Raw genomic sequence first — 25,355 nt, 5'->3', positions numbered from 1 at the left:
ACTCCAGAAAGAAGGAAGACAAAGTATCAGCTTGCTTGAGCAACAAGGGATGCTTGACTAACCAGTTTTCGACTTGATGAAAGGAATATAAACTCCGTTCTGACAAAAGTAAGATCAGAGATATCTTCCCTGTCTGCTGTCCGCTTCCACTGCTAGAATATGCAATGGAAGTACTTCAGAATCACAGCGTGGTCCATAAGTCTATAAAGCCAGCCTTGCAAAAGTACTCCTGGCAATTCAGTACAGACCAACTCACCACTTCCATTACCCATCCTTCATCATAATCACCGCAGGATTGCTTAATATGCTACAGCATGGCTTAGAATTGAGTTATATACCTGTGCATGGAGTAGTGTGACTAGTGTCAGGCATGCATACAGTAGTGCATACGGATAACCTCATAATACCCAAAAATAGGCAAGGCAACCTCGTATTCGCAAAATGTAACCTCACCACCTTAAATTCCAATGACTCACAGTCAACATACATAAGCCTCCTATTTTCTTCACTCTAATTCAACCACCAGATATCTATCTGATCAACAAAATGACCATGTCCACAGACAAATCAGCCAGACACTACATCGAAGTCATCTCCACCCGCCCCCAGAAACCCATCGAAATAGTCGACTATGACCCCTCCTGGCCAGACGCCTTCGCCTCCATCGCACTGCACATCAAATCCGCTCTCGGGCCTACAGCCCTTTCTGTCAGTCACGTCGGCTCAACCAGTGTCCCCGGCCTGCCCGCAAAAGCCATCATCGACGTCGACCTCGTCGTTCCAGACCCCACCGCCGAGGACGAGTACGTCCCGGCGCTTGAGGCAGCAGGGTTCCAGTTCCTCTTCCGCGAGCCGAACTGGTACGAGCATCGCTTCTTTGGGCTGGCAGAGCCGTATGCCAATGTACATGTGTTTGGGCCGGGGGCGACGGAGTTGAGTCGTCATCAGCAGTTTCGTGAGTGGTTGTTGTCGCATCCGGAGGATCGGGAGTTGTATGTGCGGGCGAAGAGGGAGGCTGCGCAGGAGAGTCGTGAGAATGGGGAGTCGGTGCAGGGGTATAATTTCAGGAAGGAGAGGGTCATTGAGGAGATTATGGTGCGCGCGGGGATTCCATTGCCGGGGAGTGATTAGTTGTCTGCCTGCCACTGTTGATATCGCTGTTTTAGGCGATCACGAGGTGCACGGTTTGCCTTTGGAGGTGGACTACGCCATGGCATTATCTCGCCTCTAAGTTGTTGAGTAGCCTTACATAGGCTCTATTCAAGCAGCTGGCATGGAGGCAGTTAAATCAACCCGTAAATAAATCCCAGCTGATCCATCTCATCCCCATCCTGTCCGTAGAATCCCACAATCTGCCAACCCTGCGCAGCCGCAAACTCCTTGCAGTCCGACGTCGCAGTTCCTGCGCTCACCGTCCGTCCGGTGCTCGTCGTGGCCAGGAGGTAAAAGTTGCGTGTGTGGCTGTTGTACTGTCCCTGGCACAGCTTCGCCTTGGTCCAGTACTCGTTCGCCGCGAGGGTGAGTTCCGAGAGATTACCCCCCGTGCCACCGTGTGTGTAGCTCTTGCCAGAGGTCACGGTGAGACTGACGCTGTCGAGGCGCTCCGCACCGCGCAGGGAGATCTTGCTTGGCTTATTCTGGCCAGTGAAAGTGGTGGGGAGGGAGTCAAGGTCATTAAACCAGGTTCTGCTTCGTTAGCTGCGTCATTGACTAGCGGTACATGTGGCTTACCCGTGTGGTCCACCGAAGAGGTCGCTCTGGCGGAAGGAATTGGACATGGTCCAGGCGAAGTTCGTGGTGATGGGATTGTGATCGGAGAGGATCGTTCCATTGTCGCTGAGGAACTTGTTGCTCTCGTAGTTCCAGAAGATGGCCTTCAGATCGACCGCACGGCTTCCCCGGTAGCTATTCCCGTCAGCCCTCTGTATTGCAGTCACACAGCTCAAGGAACGTACAAGATCTTATCGACAGTTTCACAGTTGTTGGTCGTGCTAGGATTCTCGCAGATCAAGGAATCGCCCCCCTCGGCCGGCTCGGCTCCCTTGAGAATCAGCTCCACCCACGGGTTAACCATGCCATTCTGCGTCTGGAAGACACGGATATTGTCCCCGGTCCTCGTATACCGCGCATTGGTGTCGCCAAACACCAGCACCGCATTGCCGACCGAGTTGACCTTGATGTAATCGGACAGCTGCTGCAGATTGGCACTTCGGGCCTTGATATCGTCGTCTTTGGATCTGTTCATGTTAGCTTTGTTACAAGAACTGAAGGCAACAAAATACCCAGCGTCGGTGTGAAGATTGTAAAAATCGACATATACGCCCTCGTCGACGCGAACCCGCATCGAGGTGAACCCCTTGGGGGTCAGACAGTCTGCCCCCTCGGCATTAGAGCATGTCCCCCACTTGGTCCTAACAAAGTTGGTAAATTGAAAGTTGGACAGCGTATTCAGTCCGGAACCGATCGCCGCGCCGCCAGAGGTGGGAGTGCGGTACGGATGGTTGTCGGTTTCGTAGATGTACGCGTGGTAGTTGAAGTCCTATTTCGTCAGTGAAATCCGTCGACAGGAGGGACGGACTCACCTCCTGCACATGGATGACGTCGTATCCGTACTCGGCGAATTTTTTACCAATCTGACGAGAGTTGTCGGTCTTGTCGCCTGGAACCTCGTTGCCGTTCAGGATGGCGGGCAGACCTGCGACGTTGAAGGAGAGGATGTTGAACTCGCCTGCTGTGGCAGCCAGGGCGGGAATGCCTGCTGCAAGGAGAAGATGAAGAGAGCGCATTGCTATTGTGAGTTACTCTCGTATAGTTAGGTAAATTGAGCTGATACGTGCATGAGAACTTGCAGATGTTCGGTGCTATTTATACCTCGGCCGCCGCCGATGAAGACTGTGCCAGACGCTAGCAGCATAAAGTGAGGTTAATTAATTAATCCTGCAGATGCCGTCGTAGCCAATTGGGTCGGCCTGGATTAGCAGACTTGGCAGCTCGTCACTAAAAGTGTTCCTATATTGAACGGAAGCTACACGTGGGTAAACTCTGTGGTGGATGGATATCCAGAGAAGGATTCGTCTTTTAAAGGCTCGGCTAATTCGACAAGGAATTCAGGCCTCCGGCGGATTCAATGTCTCACCTTGGTGATGTATGTGCAAGCAACCGTATGCTTGGAATAAAGTCTGAAGAATCTGGTAAGGATCTTCCATCAATAGAGACGTTTCCGTGCCGATCGTTAATCGGTCTTCCACGTTTCGGAATGATGAACAGAATAAGCTGTCTCCAAGGTCCCTTTAATAGAGTTCAGCTTATTGATCCAGAGTATATTTCATAGTACGCTCCAGTGTCTGCAGTTGATTTATATCTCTCAAATGGTCTTTGTGATGGAGTGTCTATGTACTGGCCAACGCCATGTTCTTGTCATCTTCATATAATCGCATGCGGAGGCTGTTCGTTCCATCTACTTTGTCCAGACTTACACCACGCTTCTCACTTCCACCTTCATACAGGAACAGCAAGGGAATAGGATCATTCTTCCATTTAGGAACCCGTGCCCGTCGAGTTTTCCATATCGTTCCAGCCAATGTTCCAGCCCCCAAAACCCAAACCAGAGCAGGTAAGGCAATCCACACCCAACTGACCCGAACATACGAAACACTCCTCATCGCCCGTCCAAGCGTCATATTGGCACGACTCAGATCTGAATTAGCGCCAACATAGGCCGAGTCCCGGAAGGTCTTGGACATAGCCTGTGCCACGTTTTTCATGGCGCATTCCAGTTTCTCGACCGACCGGACATCGCATCCTGTAATGTTCCCGAGCGACATGGCTTGAATAAAATCGCTCAGTGCGTAGATGCTAGACACCCGGGTCTTGAAGACTACGCTGTTCAGTGTCTGCAGGAAGAACTGCCCGTAGAACAGACTGTTGAAGAAATCGGTGATCCCCATGATAGCTGAGCTACCTAGCATAAATTGACTGCTTCGCGAAATTCCACGCTGAGAACCCCATGGCGGTTCGAAATAGAGTCCAGTGGGAGCGTCGGTCCAGTTCCTTTCCCATGAAAAGAAACGCTCGGTCCAGAGCCCCAGTGTCTCTTCGCGTAGACATTGTCTCGGACAGTTGCGTTGAAACTGCGCACAATCGGCTCGATGGAACACTCCATCGCCTGCCATTTGCTTTCACCCGGGGATTCAACAGAAGGATCGAAATCGTATGGCGCGATCATCTGGATAGGGGGAAACGTAGCATTCTTATACACCAGCGCTTGATCGGGGACTTGATCGGGGAGGACGGCAGCAATGGAGATGGATGCATATTCATACACATACAGTATGAACCAGGCAGTTGTATTAGATGGAAGCGTAATAGTGCAGTCAGGTTGTCCAGCCCAAGTGAGATTCTCCGGGACCTTGGAATCACAGGACATGTCCAAATATTCTGTCACACTGGAGCAGACTGCGCGCGCTTCCAACGCGGCAATGGGGTCCCAAGTGCAATTACTGGAGCCACATGCATACTGCGGGATGGACCATGGTCTGGACTGATTGTTATTGAAGAGGGAATTGTACACGTTTGCCTTGAGCACCGTCGACCCAAACCAAAGCGGCATTCGCCGTCGGTGGCCCAGCCGCATCGTACAACGAGGCGTTGGCCAGAAGTGCTCGTTGCGATGTATTCTCCACCATATTGGGATAATAGTGGACGAGATTCTGTGTGAAGGGGTCAAATCCGAGTGCCAGTATCACTGCGAGACCGCCCCAGATGGCAAAGTGCCGGCACCTCAGCGTCCAAATCAATTCTGCACTCCCGTAGAATCCCCGGCTGGCCGAGTCAAACGTCCGAAGGTTCAGCATGGGCTGTGTTTTTTGCGCGAACCACACCCACTTGAGCTGCCCTAGAGCCTCGCTGACGGCGAAGATAATGCAAGCCTTGGAGATGGTGCTTAGCCAGGAAATTACCGTGTTCAGCGAGATGTGCTTCCATGTTGGTTGTGGCGTTCCGTCAAACTTGGCCAGGACGACGACCAAGGCAATGAGCGTCCCAGCAGATAGAATAGCAGCTATAATTTCCCACACAAACCAGTCTGAAAGTCCAACCCATGTTGACTTCTTTTTTTCTCCTCGTTCATCCTTTCCGTGCATCCCAACTGCTGATCTACCTTGCGTCGAGATCGGAGCTTCATGATGACCAGTCTCTGACAGCGTCTCCGAGCGGGAACTTTGAGAAGGAGAATGAGAGCGTTGGACCTCCTCTGGTGGCTCTGTCGGCCGGTGTGCGATCACTTTGATACCAGGTATCAATCCATATTGAATTTTCCCTGACCCGTGGAGAGCCTCCGTTTTAAGCCGCAGGAACCGAGCTCTTAATAAGTGAATCGGGGACCGGTAATAGCCTTGTGAAAACCTATCTAACAGTCTGACCCTTCGACTGCCGATCAGCGTTTCAGCCCCCAATGACGAGGCTGTGTATGGACCTAACTTCTCGGCGCTCAGACTACTCTGCCGATCTGGGAGGGCTAAGCTAGTTAGCCTGTATGATAGGCACTCTTCAACCGTCTTAGCGTCGAACTCAACAAATCGTAGGGTTTTCAGTCCTCCCCAAGTGGAATATGGACATCTTTGTTATGGGGGTCTCCTCAGCTATCACTGTAGGACCGCAAACACTATAGAATCGTAGTCCTTCGCCCGGGTCGTAACTTCGTCTCCTCCATGCGGCATCAAACAGAAGGATAGCTAGTCTATATGATGCTCTAAGACTGCGATGCGGGAACTCTGCGCTTGGGCTTATCTACAGTGTCATTTATGCCAGTACTGTGGTTGTTCTACCGCTGCGGCGAGGCTTCGAGAACTTTTCTACGGCGAGTCAGACCCATCTTGTGCATTCCCTGGGATGGTTGATCAGAGAAAGAATGTACATGTTGCCCCATTCGGCTGCTATCATTTCAAGGGCTAGCTTAAGATGAGAAAGCCCCGTCCTCCGTGTTACAGAAGATATGCACCATATTATTGCATCATCCATGGAATGCCATAGCCTTACCAGAGTATAAATTGAGCAATTCATCCACCCTTTATATTCTTCCACTCCTTCTGTTTCCTCTGGATCCGAGAATGCCTCAACAACCTTGACATACCACTCCTTGACTTCCTTCACACAATGCAAGCCATGCATTTCTGCATGCTTCTCGGTTGACGGCACCTCATTAGGTAGGTGAAGGATCTCCTGATCAATTACCATGCAGACACGATATCTATTCCACTCACTGCCCTTGCCCTTCTACCCCTGATTCAAAATGGGAACGGACATCCTCAATCATCGCGCCGTCAAATGTCTGTGTGTCTTCCATAATAGTCAGGCGGTGACAACCCAATAGCTCATCATTAGCTATGGGACCTAGATCATGGACACCAGAGTAGCGCAGTAATCTGGGTCATTAAAGAAGAAACGAACGTATACTAGCACGCAATGTTTATAGACTACCTAATATTATGTAAAGTAACTCTATACAATATCACTTTTAATAGTTAGTTATTATACTTTATATAGCTAAATAGTACACGCCTGCATAGTGCTGTTAGAAGAATATAGGTTGACAAGACTGAGCTTGACTGCAGCCTCTAGAACCACTACGACCACGTGCATTGATTTACTGGATAAATACTCCTTCAATGGTTGTCTATTCTATTACTGATATTGTGCTCACCGACTCCCATTCTAGCTCCTTTATCCACTCAGTCCTTGGATTAAGCCCACTTGCCTATCAACGCCATAATCCCAGCTCCCAGGAGTGTACATCCCAGCATATACAGAATCTGTCCCCGTCGCTTCGTCCGACACGGATCGAACAAAAAGTCTCGTGCCAGCAACTCCACCAACCCACTGTATATCAGGATCCCCGCCGATATGGCGTCAAGTACCCCCTGCACGATCAGAGCCGTCCTCGAGCCTGGGTTATACGAAGTGCGTACCCCGAGCCCGATGGCAATGGCAATCGGCGTGGTGAGTCCGTATGCCAGACAAAGAACCCAAGGTAGCCAGCGGCGTTTGCCGAAATGGAGCGCCGACATGCGAGCTCCGATCCCTAGTCCCTCAAAGGACTGGTGGAAGACCAGAACGGGGTAGAGCGTTGCGAATTCGTCGCCTGCCACACCGAGGTTGAGACCGATAATGACGGAGTGGAAGATGATGCCGAATTCGAGGATCAGGAAGGCGGCGATGTCCTGGCGGAAAGCCCGTTCGGAGGCGACGGAGATTTCGTCTGCGTGGGAGTAGAGATCCTTGCTTCCTGTTGGGGATGATCCTTCCGTTGCCGTAAGTCCGTCGGATGATTCGTGCGGACTGGAGCACGCTGGCTGGGTGATGAATGCTGCGGTGGCGCACGCTTCTCGCTGCACATTGTACTTCCACTCAACGTACACCTCAGCCCCGATATCCATGAGAAAGATCAGTATGACTGACGAGAGGACAATCGCCGCGCACCAGGAGTACTCGCCCCAGACGCCGGACATGCCGATACATGTTCCTGGTCCGATACTCTGGTAGGCGGGGTCCAGCAGGTGGATGAACGCAGTCGCCACGATAACCCCTGTCCCAAAGTATCGCCCAAACAGGTACACATGATGAGGAATACGCCATTGGGGGAGACGCTGAGCAGCCACCGGGAAGAGGGTAAATGCGGTCGATGTGATAAAGATGACAAAGACGGACGATATGCGCGCGCCTAAGTGGCCGTTGTACTCATTTTCCGACAACGAGAGGTAACAGATGACATCCTCTTTGCTGGCGGAGTTGAGGTCAACGCTGGAGGGGTCGAAGGTAGACATTGTTGAATAATCCAGCATCGATGTGCTAGACACTTTTTCCTTTATATGGCACGTTGGGTACCTTGAGGTCGCACTGATTCAGTCTACTGCCAAGGTCCTTCGCCTGGCCGGTGCGACGCGATGGGTGGCAGATCTCTAAGTAGACACAACCTTGTGAGCTACCTCTAACTCCTGGCAGACGAGACCAGAAAGAAAAAGGTGTCATCGCTAGCCTTAGCTTGTCGTCATGTTTGTGAGGCCGGAGACGGTCGTAGGGCGGACGTCATCCAAGTGAGGACCTTGTTAGAATCCATTACAAATAATGGAAACAAGATAGCTGCTAAGGAGTAATCGATCGCCAAGTACGTTGGCATTTCCACCTGCTTGAACACATATGTTTAGTTGGTCGTCATTTATGCACTTCATGCACGTCTAGCTCCTTGAATAGGGTTCAGTAAAACCGGGTGGCATCAGTGGATATCCAAGACGGGACTGTCGTCGCGACGTCCGGAATATAGTCAACGCATTGATGTTCCGCATGCCCAATCCACCCGGTGCTCAATGGATATCACGCGAATCAATCCGGCATACCTCACTCCGACCGCTGCTCAAACTTCAATTTTGCCGGATTGGGCAATGGACCCTGTACCTTTCTCTGGATGGAACCAACAATGTCTGGATTGACCATTTTCCCTAGCTGGTCATCAGATGTTTGCGTCTCGTCATGAACCGAATGGCCATGTTACCATCTCAAACAGTGAATGATGGCCGCACCAGCTGGTCTGCTTCGTGAGATGGACATCATTACTGGGCCATGTAAGTCTGAACTGAATAGACTGAACCAATGCTAATTCCTGATAGCTTGGCTATGGAAAGGATGATCAGGTGACGTTCACTGGAGACTACATTCACCACACCTCTGACCGCTCGCCTAGGCTGCAGTTGAACAGCTACTGGCACGTTTATAAATAACTCCTGACACAACAACACCGGCCACGCATTTGACGTCAGCGAAGGCACAAACGTTCTCATCGAGGGCAACGTCTTGGATGGTGCTAACGCTCCGTTGGAGGGCAGCAGCGCCGGCGCCACCTTCGCTGTTGACTCAGCGACCAGTCCAACTGTAACTCGGTCATGGGTCGGGCCTGTGTGGCCAACTCGTTTCTCAATTCGGGCGAGCTGTCTGCGGCAGACGAGCCGATTCGCCTTTGCTGGCCGGAAGGCGGAAGTGATATCATGGTTATGGACGCAAGGAAGGTTGCCTCGTATGTTGTGGCTCATGCTGGCGTTGGCAAGCTCGATGTGTCGCCAGCATCTCCAACTTTGAGTGCAACTCCATCTGCAAGTTCGAGTGCTGTTCCATCCTCCTCGGTTTGGGTCAAGAGAGATGGCATTCGGGATGCTGCCCCCGGCGCTGCCGCCGAGTCTCCACAGCGTACACCGTCCTGGAAGACAGTCGTCAGCGCGACTGCAGTGCCAACTGGTGTACCTTCCAGAGTTCCTGCGCAGCAAGAGCATAGCATTCTTCCGTCTTTCCTTTCCTGGATTAATGTGTAGATACGCCCGTTCGCTAGGTGTATGGTCTGTGGCATATCAAGCGAAAAGATATGAATTCGAAAATATGGTGTTGAGCGTCATGTGGACTTGTTCCCGTCTCCTGTTGGCATCTGTGTGAGTAATTGTTAAGCAATACAGTGTGATCAAACGATAGTCGCAGTCTGGTCTCCGGAGTGGTCAATTTGGCATCTCCAACCTCGTAGTGAAATGAGCATCATGAGCCACTGCAGCACTTTCAAAGTGGAGCAACCCCCGCATGGTCGTATGATGATGCACAAGTGTTGACCCTGACTTTGGTGTTTAGTCCCTCGCACCATGCGTAATATTTGCATCTCCCCTCGGCATTCAAGAGACACGAGCAGGTTTTATTCATTACATGACGCTAGAAGCTTCTGGCCTGCGTCAATTGTCCATACGGCAAGAACAGTTTGAGACTCATCAGAAGTCATCGAAACCCCGTGCTTTGGAAACCCTGCTGGACCGCACGGGACGGCGCCATTAGACCCTGCAATAAGTCCGTAACCAACTTCAAGTCAGGTTTATAACTATATTGGTAATGAGAATCCGGGGTATGATCCACTCCCTTTGAGAAAGAGCAAGGATATGTCGTTGAAGGCACCGGATTCAGCAATATGATGTACCTGACGCTTCCTTCAAGCCACAGACGATTCTTCACGCTCTGCATACCTCTCCTTCATTCCAGAGGGGCCGAATGAGTGTGATCTATCGAACGGGTCGATTGCCGGCGATCGCCTCCCGCAGACGCAGGTGGACGACAAGTCGGCAACTTCGGCAAGTGAAGAACTCGCCAAAAGTACGACTTGGAGATGCTTGACTTGACATTATTGGAAAGTCGTCGATGAAAACAAGGTGGTCATCGTTCGACATCCATCATCCATGGATATTAGTCTGGCAGCCGGCGGCTAGAGTCGCGGGGATATGTCACTATGAATAGAAATACGTCCCCCAATATCCAATCACAGAGACGATCGAGATAAATGCTGACAAATACGGCTTTGATATCTTTCAATCCTTCAGGACGATGTAACCCAAACCGAAACTGCCCGTGGTCGATCGCTGCATGTTGCCTGATATTGACAACGCCATTATCCTAGCTGGTTCGTGTTATATGGCTGAGGATTGAGAATAACAATGCAGGCTGCCGGTCATCACGGCCACAAATCGACCATCTTCATATTAATCGCCCCTTTCCTTTCCTTCCAATATCTGGTGGATCGTATGATTGCTATTTGCTAACCTTATCCGTGGCTTGCCTTTAGATTAAGATTCCCGCACCTCACCTGTGGACTACCATCATTACACAAAATACCTATTAATGTAATCCACACAACCAGTCATCTGTGAGACTTGACCTGCAGCTGCATGGAAATGGCTATGAAGCAGGGGTTGCCTCAGGCATGTGAATCGTGAATCCTTGTGAACCTCCACCCTGTTTCCCCCACTGGTCGACTCGTCCGCGGAATACCTCCGTTAGGTTATTATCCACCAAGGTTCGAATCGATTTGAATTTGAGAGATATAAGGGTACAATACGAGAGTGGGCTGCACAATAAGCCAGAGAAAGCGCCCGACCGGCGGCGGGATTGGGGCCCCGACATTAGTGACCCTTGGGAGTCTCCACTGCGATCCACAACAATAATAGTGTTAGTGTTAGTGTTGATCTGGTAGTGCACTCGCACCGACCCTCGACAGTCCCTGTGCTCCTGAAGGCTGAGCATGGAGATCTCGAGTCAGTCAAGCTCTGTTAACTCCGTCATCTAGCCATGAGTGATTCTCAAAGCGACCAGCAGAAGGGTCTGCCCGCTTCAACGGCGACGCCGACAGCCAAGGCGGGCGCACGAAAAAAGAGCCGACCCACCTATTCTTGCCTCAACTGTCACAAACGAAAAGTCAAGGTATCATAGTCGCAGAGTATTTGGTGATTGTCCTAGCTGACTGTCTTCAGTGTGACAGAGTGAAGCCATGCGGTGCCTGTTGTCTTCGAGGCACTCCGTCAGAGTGCGAATATGGCACCAGCAAGCGAGATCGCCACTATATCCAGCAGTCGGTTCTGATCGACAATCTGGTGCAGACATGCGAGGACCTGAAGAAGCAGCTGGCTGAGGCGCGAGCGCTGGCCAATCTTCCCCCGGTCAAGCACGAGGACCCCTTCTCGGTCTCGTCGCCAAATGACCTCGCGGTGCCTAATGAGGAGGAAGAGGCGCAAAACCCGGAGTCTCGAGATTCCTCGTTGATGAAAAAGTCGTCCGACCCATCAGACATAGTATCATCTGAAAGCACCAATATACCATGGAAACCAGCTCCGTCGTCTCGATCGCTCAGTGAAGACAAACGACTCCTGACGGACCCAGCGGTCGCCAGTTCGTTCGTGGAAGTCTTCGTCGAGCGTCTCATTGACAATTTCAGCCCGCAGCCAGCCTCCCTCTATGGCGGCACCATTGCTCTGCGCGAGGCATCTCGCATGCGAGTTCTCTCGCCTATGCTGTGTACCGCATTCGAGGCTGCCTCTCTGACATTTGCCGGTAAACGGGAGCAGATCCGCGAGGTGGAAGCCGTAGGACATGCGCGCTACGTTCGCGTCCTCCGGCAACTGCAGAACGCGCTGAACGATCCAAAGCAGAACAAGTCGACGGAAGTGATGGTCGTTGTATTACTGTTCACCATAATCGAGGTACGTGCGTCTGCCCTGTCGCATCAATTCCACTAACAGTCGCAGGCCTTCAAGCAAAGCTCCAAAGATTCCTTGCTGAAGCACCAACTCGGCGGACTGCAATTGCTGCAAGCACGGACACCATACCGACATCGCTACGGAATCGATCGATCGCTGTACGTCGATCTCCGCTTATACTGGGTAGGTATCCTCTCTCATTTGCCAGTGCGTGCTAACTGGCCAGGTTACCGCTGCGCTCGTCCAGCGCAAACCCACCTTCCTCGCGAGCAAGGAGTGGCTTACGGTCCCATGGCCGGGAGACGCTCCATCCAAGGATATCCTCCACCGACTGCTAGACATCGCCGTAGACATCCCCGCGTACCTGGGCCAGATCGACGACTTCGCCGCGGCGCTCCGGTCCGGCACCGCGCCCTCGACCGAGCTTGTCGCACAGCAGACCGCCATCTGGGACCGCGCGACAGAACTACAGTCGCGGTTGAACCTGTGGAAGAGCATGTTCGCTGATACATACCCGCCCGGCCGAGCATGGGAGGAGCCCGCACCTGATCCAGCGACCAAATCTGACACGGGGACGACCTTCCCGACATTCATGTGCCGGGACCCGGCGACGATGGACCTCGTACCGGCCAAGCTACTTGTCTACCCGGACCTTCTCTCCGCAACCTGCATGACCTACTACTGGGCACTACATCTCATCGTCTCGACGACAGAGAGCGGGCTGGTGAGCGTGCTGGGCCTACAGGAGCGGTACCAGTATGCGTGCAACATCTGCCGCAGCATGAAGTACTACGTGGAGACTATCCCCGGGTGCCTGGTATCGCGGAGCATGTTTGTGCTGCGGACGGCGTTTGACGCGTTTGCGGACGGGATGGTCGAGAAGGAGTATGTGACTGAGGTGTTTCGGCATATTGCAGATAAGTTTCATTTTTCGGTTTTTGCGAATCATTGTGCGTCGTCTTCGGTTAGGGGTTAGCTGTCTTATCATACTAGCTTGTCAATTGTCATCTACTGGTAGCATTAGATATCATATCATTATTCGTCATTTCCTATTTACATATATATATGTACTGTTGGTTATTATATACAAGCACATTTTCGTATTGCTCTCGCGACGCCACTGCATTTGAGCATTTGGGCACTCTCCAATGCGTGGTTTATCACATCATCGACACACGATCTCTCATCTCACCGGGACAAGCATCTGAGCGAGCGGAGAGAGGCCGTCGCGGTGCCGGTCATCGGTCATCGGTCGGAAACAAATTCCATCGGACCTGGCCGAGGTCGGCGGAGTGAGTGGCATTTTGCCCCTTGCTCTCCCTCAAGGGGTAGAGGTCTCCAAATAGGAGTAGTAGTAGAATCAGACTGCAGCTGTGAGACTAGACTCACGCCGGCGCCGGCGCAGGCATCTGGATAAACGCCTCCTTGCTGAATTCCATCGAGAGGTCGCCATCTGCATAGCCATAGGCGTAGTGATCGTGCTGGCCGTATCCATAGGTATGTCCATATCCGGATTCCATCGCAGATGCAGAAGCAGGCACAGAAGGTGAATCAATGGTAAACCCACCCGTCGGATCAACAGGCAGCCAATTCGCCGTGAAGCGGGTACTGCCATCGGGCATTTCGAGGGGGGTCAGTGCATCTTCCTCGTCTTCGGCGCTGGTGCGATGATTTACCCGGTGGTGAGACAGAAGATGATGGCGAGGATGGACGTTGCGGGGCGGGCGGGGGCAAGAGTCGAGCCTATCGGGCAATTTGTAGAAATGCATGCCCGGGCCCATGCCGAGTGAGGGATCGAGCTCGCGGTCGCAGTCCCAGTCGCAGTCTTCGTCTTCTTTGCTGGTAGAACTTGTTGTGCTGGGGGTGCAGGGGTCTAGCGATGGAGATGAAGAGTTCCGGTTTGAGGATGAAAATGACGAGGAAGAAGGGGATGTGATGCCGGATGGAGTCATAAACAGCGCTCGTTGTGTTGCGTCGAGGGATGTGGAGCGGAGGAGGGATAGCTCGTCGGGGGTCTTTTTCCCGTGGCCGAGGGTGAGATCGGGGAAGGGAGGTCTATTCAGTCAGTTAGTTCAGTTCAGTCTGCCTGGAGAAAAGGAGACTCACACTGAAATGAATTCCATGCCCTGAGCAAACATCTTCATCTCCATGTCCATCTCCATGTCCATTCCCATTCCCACTCCCATCTCAACTGGCGGTGAATGTGGTTGCGCGTGCATAAACCCTGTCGCTGCTGCGGTTGCTGCCTTTGCCGAAGTTTGCCCGTAAGGCAGCCAATTATCCGAGCTCAGCAACGCAAAGTCGCTCTCGCCGCAACCATGAGCAGACAACTCAAAGGCAAGGCTCATGGCTTCCTCGCTCTGCAGTTCCTGTTGCAGAGGCGATGCTTGTCCGACGGCATCGAGGAATTGCCAACTTGTGTAGTCGTAGGGGAGTGAATCGGTCATGTTGTCTGATCTGTTTATAGTTCGTATGTCGACTGTCGTAGTACCGTCACAGCATCCTCAGCAGTAACAGTGCAGTAGTAGAAGTAACTGTTATCCTTTAGTGGTGTAGTATAGTCCAAACTTATTAACATAACATGCAGCAACAGACACATCACTACTAGAAGAAGGGACGGGGACCACGCCCTTAATAAACCCTGAACCGAACCCATCACCGGCAAAAAGCATCAAAGCCAAGGAGTATACTCCGTAACAGAAACAAAGGATCAATTATGGGGTAGACAGACCACGGAGAAGCTCGCCAAAATCCAACCATCCAGCCAGGCACAAAGCACACTCATCGGCAGGAGCATTACCCAACTCGGCAAAATAAATCGAAGCGAGGTGCACTTAATCGACAGAATCGACACGGAGCTTCCAAGCTTAACAGACCAATAACCATCGCGCAATGGAGCGTAGGATCATCACATTGCCATGTGCGTGGAGCAGGATCAATTAACCGAGCTGCCTTTCCCCGGATTTTCGAACGCGGCCAAACGGCTACAAGTTAGAACAGAGGCAATCAGAGACACTCATGGGCCGATTCAAAAGTCAAATAATCCGTCCCCTGGCCCGATCCCGGGTCTCGTGCCTTGTAGCCCTGCCGCACTAGCACCAACTGGTCAGCTTCTCCGCATCGGCTAATTGGGGCCGTCGGTTGATTCTTTTTAACCGAGAGCCATCAACTGCTCGGCCCGGGGGTGGCCAGTCTAACCGAGTGTCTGGGGTATGTTCATTGTCATATTCAACCGTGACAGACTCAGAATTTTCCGAGATTGAGGTACTGCATGGTGTTTTGCGAGCTAGTCCTTGGAGGCAGGGCGGAGCCATGACTTGCCAGGGGCTGTCATTTTCAAGCGAGAATTTATCCTAGTAGTGATGTGAGAAGGGTGCTACGTCGAGTCGCACGATTGAACTGCGATATATACATTCTATTTGCAATTATAGAGTATCCTGCTATGCATTAGGCATGTTTGAAGTACATGATACCGCAAGTACCGACGGCAGTTGCAGTTCGTTCGAAACTAACGAAGAATATCGACCAGCGAACTGACGCGCCAGAACTAGTGGAGCCTGCGGCCCCTGCCCCTGCAGATGTCAGCGGTTCCAAGATGTTAGGGCTTAGGCTGTCACTGCCGATCAATCCTAGTGCATCTAGCCGATGCGAACTGCGACGGCGAACCTCCGGGCAATCCTCCGTACGGCTCCTCCACGACAGTGGAGTCCGGGGAACTCGTGCTAAATTTAGAGTGCCAATCCGGTACCTTTTCTCGTCCACCGATACAGTGCCAGAACGGCCTTGCGCCGGTGCCTGATCTCGCTGTGGTTGACGGGACGTCCCCGCGCCTGTGCAACCGCACTCCGCATGACTTGGCGGAAATTCCGCTGGTATTCTGTGTTCAGGGTGACGACGCAGGATTCCGTCGCGCGGATCATCACCTCGCACGCGTTGAGGATGCCCTCTCCTGCTTCTTTTTGTAGTCGCTCCACAATCAGCAGGAGGAGAAAACTGCCTTGCAAGAGCTGAATGCCAAAGAAATAGGGCATGAAGCTGATGTCTGGGTCATAGCGGAGAATCTGGTTGACCGAGTCGGCCGCATCCAACGCATGCGAGATGGTAGTGGCAAAGGCAGGGGACGAGGTCCAGAAGTCCTTGTCCTCAATGAGCGAGACGGGATCCCACTTGCCGACGAGGAGAATGTGCAATACATGCACCAGATATGATGCGTACGCGATGACGGTCTGAGTATGCCATGAGAACGCTTGAGAAAGAGAAGGTTCAACAGGATGATCGGGGGTGGATGGAGGAAAGGTAGTGGAGAGCGGCGCTTCAGGGACCGCTGTGGTCGCTGCAAAAGTGGTCAGACTCGCCTTGTAGATCTCGAGCTGCCGCAGCACCTCGCTGAGGTGGGCGTCCCAGCCGTCCTTCCCATTTAGTCGGGATCCAAGCATGGGATGATTTCGTGCCTGGTTAAGATCGATCAGTTCGCCCGTGATGGTCATCAGCGGTAGAAAGAAGCCAAAGATCGAATGATCATGGCAGATAAAGTCAGGGAAAACCCGGCGCTTGTTCTTGTCTCCCGAGATGGAGCAATGCGGTCCCTCCGGCTTGGGGCTGTTGCTGTGCACGTTGCCGGCCTGCCACGAGCCCTCGTCCAGCGGTAGCAGCAGGTCTTCACTTTCGGCATCCAGCAATGCCAGCGGGCGATTGTAGCACAGTGCCAGGTGGCGGTCCATAATGTACAGCAACCACCAGGTCCGGCGACGTTCTTCCCGGTGCTCTTCGGTGATGGTGGCGTGGGGATCATGGCTACGGTCGCAAACGCAGTTCAAACTGGGTCGCGTGGGATTCGAGTAATCGAAGAATGCGCCGGTATCGACGCCACTCCAGCCAGGCAGGGAGTAGTCAAATGCTGGACTCGAGCCTTCGGTCTGGCCATCTGCGTTGGGTATCACTTCGATTTCCTGGTTGAGTTTCAATTCTCTAGCAAGGGTAAAAGCAGCATGCCACCTGAACTAGTCAGTACTCGACTCCGCCGGGGAAAGGTGACAAACAAACCATCGCATGCTGGCGGCCTTTTGTTCGCTAGAAGAAATTATGGATGCAACATGGATATAGGTAATCACATCATCCAAGGACCCCGCAGGCCCGACTAGACCGCGATCATCGCCGCTCGATTCAAACGGATGGTGCACAGTGGTGGGAGGACAGTCCGGAGCAACCCCAGTAAATGTCGGATCATTCCCGTTCGAACCCCCTTGCTCCTTAAATGACACGTGGATCAAAGGTCGGAGTAATCGGATGGTCAAGGCGCACAAGAATTGGCAAATCTTCTTGCGCTGAGGCGGGGAGATGGAGAGCGCAAACGCCCGATCGTCCAGGGCAGCAACCCAGAGCATGCTTGCCAGCAGAGCGGGGCTACTCGGCCGGGGGTTTTCCCGGCTCAGAAATGAGGCCTTGCGAAGGACATAACAATGAATGTGATGGCACACGGGGTGCATATGCGTAGAAAAGGCGCTCGTAAAGTACAGCTCGAGAAGGTCAAAAACGAGCCTCCGCGGTAGATTCGCCTCGAGAAACGGCATGAGTGGCTGTAATACGGGATACTTCAAGGTTGTAGAGGAAATACTGGGCGCCCGAGCCGCACCGGCAGGCTTGGTGCCCTGAACAGTCGGAGCACTGTACCCGGCCAGGTCCGCGCCGTTCCAGATGTCCAGCACCCGTGGCAGCGGACCGTCCCCCCAGGCCCCTCCCCCCAGCACTTCATATGAATCTGGAGACACATGGGCCGCGGACAGCCACTCCTCCGTCACATTCCCCGTCGGTCCCGGTCTGCGCGCCGGTAAGGACGGATCTGCTTGGGAGCGTCGGTCGTCTATACTGTGCGCGGAAACGGTCATCTCGTTCGTCGCCGGCGAGCGGTGCTGGAAGGTCGTGGTCGGCGAGGCATGGTTCGGCACTGGTGTTGGCGCCACGTCTGCTGGCGCCGGCGCTGGCACCGGAGGCTGCACATTAGGAGCCTTGGACAGCTTCTCCATCGATCCGCCGTTTGTGACTGCTGCCGTCTGTTTCGACCGTGCAATCCGCCCTCGTTTCCGTCGTTCGCGCGTAAATTCGCAACGGATCTCACTGCGAAGGCAGCGCGAACAGGGAAATGCCCGGTCGCATCGCACACGGCGCGAATGGCAGGAGTCGCAGGCGATCCGATTTCTCCTCCATCGACGTTTTGCGGTGTTGGACGAATCTTCAAGCGTTCCTGCGGTGTTTGTGCTAGTAGGCTGTGCATCCCCCGACTGGGCAGGATCCATTTCAGACCGACATTGAGTAGAATCAGGCGAGCGGGGATAGGGTTTGTCTAAGAAAAAGAAAAAGACGAGGAGTTAGCGGTGGGTCAAAAATGTCCGCGCCAGGAGATTTGCGGAGGTGATACCGAGGCACAAAAAGGCGTGCGGTGAGAGCTTCAAAATCCCTCTTGTCAACAGAAGAGGTTCATGAGGATAGATCCTGGTGATGAGAACGATGCATATCCAGTCCGAGACTCACGAAGCGAGAGTTTCGTCGGAGAGAATTGAAGCTGGACTGAAACTGAACAGAAGGGTCGAGGCCGCGTAGGAACTAGGAACTAGGAACTTACGAAGACGCCGACCCGATCGCGGGGGAGACACCGAAGACAGAGAGCAACTCCGCATCGAATCATCGGCTGACCTCTTTTTACCCTGAAATTCTTGGCAATGTGGTCCAAAGTGGAGAAACCGTGTATTCGCAACGGCCAGCCCATGGTCAGTTGAAGTTCAAGACAGTTGAGTCTGGAGTCTGGAGTATGGGGAACGGAGACTCAGGACGAGTTTGCAGTTCTTTGCTGCTGGCACGTGGTTGACAAAAAGAGACCTGCATCCTGTCGTCTAAAGACTCCTCTCTTCTCCAGCTCAGCAACATTCGTCCCCCGGTACTGGAAGAGTGTCTCATCTGCCAGGATCAGAGTGGATCCTAAAAGTACTATGGTGATTTCGGTACCTAGATAGTTGGCACTAATTTTTACTCTCCCATGACTCCATTGGATGTAAGTTTTAACCATGCTTCGTGCCTCTATCCAATGGATGGACATCAAGTGAAACTGGAAAACTTCAATTCAAGAGGGTCCGATCCTCCGCCCTATGTCAGTGCCATTGACATTACTGATACTCACCGAATACTCCTGAAGGATTCTTGTGGACAACCTGTTGTCTGTACACCCGGCCGACCGGTACTGGGGAAACGTGCGACCGGCAATAATACCTTAAAGAGGCCATGATCAGGAATCTATTGAATATTACAGGCGGAAAATCTTCCTCCGCTGCATAAATCTTCAACTCAGATACTCGTGGGAAACGACAACGGGATACATCGAGATAGGTACTAATCTATTTCATGATCGTACTAATACGCGAAGAGCTTATTCTAACCCATCGTCATCGTCCATTCTCACACGCTCGTTTACATCGATGCAATGCCAGGTCCCTACTCTTGGAGGGATCTACCCTGTACTCCATCCGAATCCCCACCCGCCATGATTGGACGCAGAGTCCCCATCAATGAGACTCTCCATAATGTATCGCTCACTACGGCACCAGTCGATAAGCAGATCCTTTGAGAGAAAAGAGGCAACAATCATACGCGTCCGGTTCTGCATCCATTTATCATGTTCACCTCGCATGCCGGCGTCCACTATGGGGAAGCTTGTTTCCCTCTGGACCACGTGGGGAACTTGGTCTCGTTGTACTCCTATTCAAGGTTGGTAAATTGAGGTTTAAAGCATTTGTTCATGCTGCTCATGTGAGATACATTGCCAAAAAATGGTGAATTGAAGCCTTACCAAATGGATGGCCAATGCACAAGGACATGTCTGCAAAACTCTCGCAAAGCCACCTCACCGATCCACTGAACCAGACCATGGTCACCATGCTGCAGGCAAGTCTTGTTGGGTCTACGCGCGTGCTCGAATGCCGTTCTCGGGCTGAGCAAGCCAGATGCGGAGTATGGATTGAGGATTGAGGTCGTCTGTCAACACATCATATTCCGTGCCTCCTTATAGTCCCTCACCTTCACTTCCAGAAACGCCTCCAACCGACGCAGCGCCTCATGTTCGCCTGCTGGATATAACTGACTCAGCCGCTTCTTCTCTTCCTCCGACAGCTGCTTGTTCTCTGGTGCCGCTGGAACCCCGCTGTCAAATAATTCCTTGAAGTATTTCCGCGCATCACCCAGATTACATCCCGGCTCCTCCGATGTTCCAGACAGTCAGGATTCTCGTTCAAATAAGCGAGCCACGAGCGGTACCAGGGGCTATACACTGCATACTGTTTACCTTGCTGACTGGTCACCTGTCCACGGAGGACGACGCGTGCGTCGTGCGCGGTCTCGAAGTTGATTCCGTTCTTCGCGCACAGCCTCACCAGTTTCTCGCGTTGCAACTCGTCAACCTCATATTCCAGGTTTCTGTAGCGATGGTTTGCTCCCCAATGCTGACACAGATCCACAATCCGCTGAGGTATGCTTTTGCGAACATTCTGCGCCTCTATGCACAGGGGGATATCGGGCTCGCTCCAATGGCGCTTTAATTGATGCAGAATACGCAGGATCAGATCCACCCGGGCCGGAGTCAGCAGATGAGCCGTCAAATCCTGCGGGGACAGAACATACAAACCGGTCAGCGGAATATTATGTTCCTTGGCTGTCTGGTATGCCATCCGCAAGGCGCGATTATCGTAGAGTCGGAGATCGGACTTGAACCAGTGCACTACTGCATTATTGGCCCTGATGGCCCTGCGCTGGTCGGCGGCGTCGTTCCAGGGTTCCATCGTTGTACGCCTGGCAACGTTCGTTGCTCATTTCCGGCGGATAAAATTCTCGCAACACGATGCCAAAGTGCCATTGCTCCTTGTGCCTGCGGTTGTGCGTTTCTGGGGGCCCATTCTTCGTGCGCGACTAGAGACAGTAGTTACTCATGTTTCTTTAATACTTTCGATCCCTTGTTGGCGCGATCATTGCCTCGCGATCATTCCATTAAGGGTTGATTGGACTGGCCATGATCAATCTGGTCTAATCCAATCGAGGGCTCCGGTCGCACGGTCCTATCTGAGGTCAAGATCCATGGTTCGTATGAAAATGTTTCCGTGGATTTTTCTGTAGGTACCAAATCTATGGCCTCCATGTGGAGAGCTTTGGGGTTGCATTCGGTCTTCCTACACGGTTGGTGGAGCGTCATGACCTCACTGCTACAGGCATTTTCCGCGCCACTTTTGCGTCTTGTCCGCATTCTGGTTTCTATGGAAAATAATCTATGAGTGTAGTTTCGTATTGGAGATGTAGAACATGCCTGGTGTATCGCAGGGATGATATTTACCTTGGTCTACACTCCATACATATATCCCTTTCTAGATATCCCTGGAAATATATATAACCTACCCGGCCATTACCTATATTGTCCCCATGGACTAGTTTGAGATAATAGCACTGCATATCCTATCCTCCAGCAAGCAAATTATTGCAGAGTTCTCATCTCCCAATTCTGTCAAAGAAAAAAGGACACTGAACTTTCATTCACTGAATCCACACGTAGAGAGACATTTAGACCATTGACTCTAGCACCGACACGACACGTCTTGTGCAGATCATCTACTCGGACAAAGGAATCTACGTTTGCCTTGGAGATCCAAACCCTGTAGTGACATATCCGTCAGTCCCAATTGACAGATCAACTTCATCCAAATAGCCGATCCACAAGTCCATTGAATACTTGCGGATGCCCCCTGCGGGATAAATTACTAGGAACAGCAGGGAGAAGTCGGACATGAAATAGATACACAAGGTTTCCATGACTTCATCACTTCCACCGCCAAGTCTATACTCCGGATGATCATCGCCCTACATCCCCTGTTTCTTTCAAGCTCTCGCGTAGTTTCCTCCTTAAGGATCAGAGTTGTTTAAGTTCCATATTCATTTGTCAGCGGGGAAAAAGACCGCATAGCTACAGGATTCCCGATTCCACCCAGAGCTGTCCTTGGTTGCGCAGATCCATTTCGACAGCCGCCCTTGCATCCTCCTATCATGCTGCACTGCCCCCATATAAAGTTGGAAGACCCCCATTGAACCCCATCTCATTGTCTAATCTGGTCTCGTCCGCGGAAGCATTCTTGGAGTAGACGGGAATTCAAATACCCCACGGGGTGCTTGCCTCATTTTACTTTGTTCCTTACCAAGTCGATCTACCGACGAGGGAAAAGGTACAGAATGGCCGAAGCAGTTACCTGTCATATGTGATATAAAGGCCACAGTATCGCCAGTGTCGGCTTGTCGTCCTGAGAATCTATCCAGTTCTCTGAATTGACCATAACTAAACAACACAGGCACCCAACATGGGTGCCTCTTCCCAATGGCATCCCCGCCACCGACATCCACCGCAACCGCACCCTCGCAACAATTTCCCGACGACTCCATCCTGCAGCATATCCACATCAACCAGACGCAGAAATACGTCTTCTCGGCGTTTGCCGGCGTGGTCTGGTACAACGCGATCGAGCTCATTGTCCTCTGTCTGACCACCTTCAAACGCTACCGCGGCTGCTATTTTTGGTCCCTCCTCCTCGCCTCCATCAGCCTCATCCCACACGTCGTCGGCTTCTTTTTCCTCTTCTTTCTCTCCACAACCGTCACCCCCTATGTTGCCATCGCCTTCATCATCCCGAGCTGGTGTACCATGGTCACCGGCCACTCTCTCGTCCTCTGGTCACGTCTGCACCTCGTCCTCCAGAAACCAAAGATTCTCCGCGCCATCCTAGCCATGATCATAGTCAACGCCATCACCATGGTCGTCCCCATCACCGTGTTACTCTTCGGCGCCGTCTCCCCGCACGCTAAGCACTTCACAGCGGGGTACGAGGTAATGGAGCGGATCCAGCTGATCGTCTTCGCGGTACAGGAGTGCATCATCTCAAGCTTCTACGTGTTCGAGACGATCAAGATGCTCCGCCTGCGGCCACCGGAAGCACGGCACCGACGCATCCTGACGCAGCTCCTCATCATCAATGTCGTGATTCTCGTGCTGGACGTCGCTGTCGTCGGGACCGAGTACGCGGGCTACTATGCCGTGCAGGTGACCTTCAAGCCGGTGGCGTACAGCATCAAGTTCAAGCTCGAGTATGCAATCCTCGGGCGGTTGATTCAGGTCGCCAAGGGGGAGACCCTCGCGCGCGAGCAGGTCTCGTCGAGTGTGCAGGGGTTTCACTCGGATCCGTCGGAGCAGACTGCCACGGTGGGGAGCGTGAGTCTGACTCCCCCGCGACCGACTCCTGAGAGTACAGGGACGGGTATGTCGTATATCCGCGATGAGGATACGTATGCGTCCATGAGGTTTCACGAGAGGCGGTCGCTTTGATCGATTGCCTAGTCGATTGTGGACTGTAATATAGCTGTACTAGATAATCAAGATTTATGACATAATATATGATTTATTTGCTGTGCAATGTAAACCCTGACAGTATTCCTATCTCAGTTACAAGCCCTCACCTCTCAGGTAACATTACTCTTGAGGCACGACACCCTCAATGCTAATTCTATATAGGAATCGAATCATCGTGGTCTGTTTCATGATGGACTCCGGCTGAGCGTAATAATGGCCAAGAGAGTCCTTCAGCCGTATCATAAACTGCTTGCAAAGCCCCTTGGCTACACATCTACCTCTCAAATCCTCCAAATCCAAGCTAACCGAACAGACGCAACATACCCCAGCACAGCCAGGCCCAGAAAATCCCGTTCTAACCCATCAAAGCCCGCTATTTCTTCCGTTTTAGCAAGCAGGATAGACACTACGCCCGTACTCGCATTGAGCAAGCTGGTCATGATCCCTAACCCCAGCGGAATGACGGCCCTCGTGGTCCTGGTGGATGGTGTCTGCACCGTCAGACACATCACCTTGCGCGTCTCTCCGCTGCCGGTCGCTGTCGACGATCGAATGGATCCGTACTCGTACCCCCTTCTCGGTACCAAACTCTCGCACCGAGCTGTTATCGGTACTGTTTGAATTCTGCGGGCGACTCGCGAATACAGAGGACTGCGCGACAGCAGCCCAGAAGGCAACACCGTAGAGCGCAAAGGCGATTCCGAGCAGACACAGCGGGAGGATTGGCATGACCCGACAAATGAACCGGAGGTGGGCTAGTGCCAGCAGGAAGTTGGAGGTGAACAAGGCGTGGAGACAGCTTCAGAACCATGGCAGGTCGAGTAAGAGGCCGATTAAGGGGACGAGGATTCCTGAAAGGGCGTAGGGGATACTGAATAGCAGATTCCAGGGGTCAGATTTGGGGAATTGTTTCACGACGGGCCCTGGGGGAGAGTACTTGGTTGCGAGCCCCGCTGTGCGTTGATTACCGTGGTAGAACCATGATGCTAGAAAACGCTGCGTGGAGTTGGTGAAGGTATTGATGCCCCCATATTCCAGGACGCAGATGAGACTCAGATGCCAGTAGATGCGAGGAAGCTGACGCACGGGAACGGCAGAGCCGGTATCTGGAGCGGTTGTTTGTCTAGATACGGCATTTGTGAGGGCTAGAAGAGTGGTGACGCTGATAGCAATGGCGCCTAGCGATAATAGAGTTCCCATCCAAGTTGCGGAACTACATTGGAACTCTCGATCATATTCGGGATGAGGGTCGAGGCGGCGACACTCCCTAGTCGGGATACGCCTAGATTCAAAGCCAACGACAAGGATAACTGCTTGTCCCTGAGCAAACGAACGGAGAGAATCGATAAACTTAGCACAGACCAACAAGTAATGACCATGAGGGAGGCAGCGTACTTGAACCAGCGGGTGATGATTTCGCTTGCCAACACGCCAATGACCACTCCGCCCAACTCGATCAAGCCACGTCCAAGGATCAGGGCCAGCTGAGACCGCATCTGAACAGCAAGAGCAATGACGAACTGTCCGGCCATCATGCTGGTGACAGTAATGAGAAGAACTGCCCCCTCTCCATGCCGCTGCACGGCCGGACCCGAGCAAAAAGGGAGAATCAAGTTCGGGACGCTCCAGACGGGATTGTCTCTCAGGCACGCCGCACGGAACATCTCAAGTGTTATCGAGGAGACAAACAAGCATTGGGGGAGATAGATACGAAGCACAGTATGCTTGCGGAAGACGAGAAACAACTCTGGTACTATGAGACGGGTCAGCATGATGGTGAGATCTGCAGCTGGATACGAGTGAGATTGTCAGGGGTACAGGGGTCTCACGTTTAGATTTATCAACCACCTCTTGTTTGCTTTTTCCTCCACTAGACCAAGCATGAAGTA

General features: G+C 52.4%; 10 protein-coding genes across 10 annotated transcripts; 4 read left to right on the top strand and 6 right to left on the bottom strand.

Annotated features, from left to right (window-relative positions):
• Window positions 1–546: 546 nt before the first annotated feature.
• Window positions 547–1,131, top strand: ALT_8960 (GrpB family protein; the record flags this gene model as incomplete). The annotated part of the gene is made up of 1 exon (XM_033563228.2): window positions 547–1,131. The coding sequence occupies one exon, from the start codon at window positions 547–549 to the stop codon at window positions 1,129–1,131; it is 585 nt and encodes a 194-aa protein (XP_033419119.1).
• Window positions 1,132–1,283: 152 nt separating this feature from the next.
• On the bottom strand, window positions 1,284–2,786 carry ALT_8959 (endonuclease/exonuclease/phosphatase family protein; the record flags this gene model as incomplete). Its single annotated transcript, XM_033563227.2, has 5 exons — window positions 1,284–1,686; window positions 1,732–1,905; window positions 1,956–2,237; window positions 2,283–2,539; window positions 2,583–2,786. The coding sequence occupies 5 exons, from the start codon at window positions 2,784–2,786 to the stop codon at window positions 1,284–1,286; spliced, it is 1,320 nt and encodes a 439-aa protein (XP_033419118.2).
• A 603-nt stretch (window positions 2,787–3,389) lies between these two features.
• Window positions 3,390–5,141, bottom strand: ALT_8958 (DUF3176 domain-containing protein; the record flags this gene model as incomplete). Its single annotated transcript, XM_089600502.1, has 3 exons — window positions 3,390–4,091; window positions 4,139–4,516; window positions 4,569–5,141. 3 exons carry the CDS (start codon window positions 5,139–5,141, stop codon window positions 3,390–3,392), a joined length of 1,653 nt encoding a protein of 550 aa, XP_089455395.1.
• Window positions 5,142–6,740: 1,599 nt separating this feature from the next.
• Window positions 6,741–7,820, bottom strand: zrfA (high-affinity Zn(2+) transporter ZRT1; the record flags this gene model as incomplete). The annotated part of the gene is made up of 1 exon (XM_089600501.1): window positions 6,741–7,820. The coding sequence occupies one exon, from the start codon at window positions 7,818–7,820 to the stop codon at window positions 6,741–6,743; it is 1,080 nt and encodes a 359-aa protein (XP_089455394.1).
• A 1,113-nt stretch (window positions 7,821–8,933) lies between these two features.
• On the top strand, window positions 8,934–9,356 carry ALT_8956 (uncharacterized protein; the record flags this gene model as incomplete). Its single annotated transcript, XM_033563225.2, has 1 exon — window positions 8,934–9,356. One exon carries the CDS (start codon window positions 8,934–8,936, stop codon window positions 9,354–9,356), a length of 423 nt encoding a protein of 140 aa, XP_033419116.2.
• A 1,783-nt stretch (window positions 9,357–11,139) lies between these two features.
• Window positions 11,140–13,020, top strand: ALT_8955 (Zn(II)2Cys6 transcription factor; the record flags this gene model as incomplete). Its single annotated transcript, XM_033563224.2, has 4 exons — window positions 11,140–11,271; window positions 11,322–12,047; window positions 12,093–12,227; window positions 12,271–13,020. 4 exons carry the CDS (start codon window positions 11,140–11,142, stop codon window positions 13,018–13,020), a joined length of 1,743 nt encoding a protein of 580 aa, XP_033419115.2.
• A 409-nt stretch (window positions 13,021–13,429) lies between these two features.
• On the bottom strand, window positions 13,430–14,491 carry ALT_8954 (uncharacterized protein; the record flags this gene model as incomplete). The annotated part of the gene is made up of 2 exons (XM_033563223.2): window positions 13,430–14,099; window positions 14,151–14,491. The coding sequence occupies 2 exons, from the start codon at window positions 14,489–14,491 to the stop codon at window positions 13,430–13,432; spliced, it is 1,011 nt and encodes a 336-aa protein (XP_033419114.2).
• A 1,000-nt stretch (window positions 14,492–15,491) lies between these two features.
• On the bottom strand, window positions 15,492–20,866 carry ALT_8953 (arabinanolytic transcriptional activator araR; the record flags this gene model as incomplete). Its single annotated transcript, XM_089600500.1, has 7 exons — window positions 15,492–15,616; window positions 15,711–15,766; window positions 15,813–17,039; window positions 17,088–18,094; window positions 18,160–18,384; window positions 20,109–20,288; window positions 20,390–20,866. 7 exons carry the CDS (start codon window positions 20,864–20,866, stop codon window positions 15,492–15,494), a joined length of 3,297 nt encoding a protein of 1,098 aa, XP_089455393.1.
• Window positions 20,867–22,440: 1,574 nt separating this feature from the next.
• Window positions 22,441–23,442, top strand: ALT_8952 (uncharacterized protein; the record flags this gene model as incomplete). The annotated part of the gene is made up of 1 exon (XM_033563889.2): window positions 22,441–23,442. The coding sequence occupies one exon, from the start codon at window positions 22,441–22,443 to the stop codon at window positions 23,440–23,442; it is 1,002 nt and encodes a 333-aa protein (XP_033419780.2).
• Window positions 23,443–23,853: 411 nt separating this feature from the next.
• On the bottom strand, window positions 23,854–25,238 carry ALT_8951 (uncharacterized protein; the record flags this gene model as incomplete). The annotated part of the gene is made up of 3 exons (XM_033563891.2): window positions 23,854–24,265; window positions 24,404–24,776; window positions 24,833–25,238. 3 exons carry the CDS (start codon window positions 25,236–25,238, stop codon window positions 23,854–23,856), a joined length of 1,191 nt encoding a protein of 396 aa, XP_033419782.2.
• Between the last annotated feature and the right edge of the window lie 117 nt (window positions 25,239–25,355).

The sequence above is a fragment of the Aspergillus lentulus genome (assembly GCF_001445615.1).
Source record: "Aspergillus lentulus DNA, contig: Alt16, strain: IFM 54703, whole genome shotgun sequence".
NCBI classification, from domain to species: domain Eukaryota; kingdom Fungi; phylum Ascomycota; class Eurotiomycetes; order Eurotiales; family Aspergillaceae; genus Aspergillus; species Aspergillus lentulus.
The sequence above is the reverse complement of the archived record's forward strand: the minus strand, read 5'-3'. Positions and strand labels throughout refer to the sequence as shown.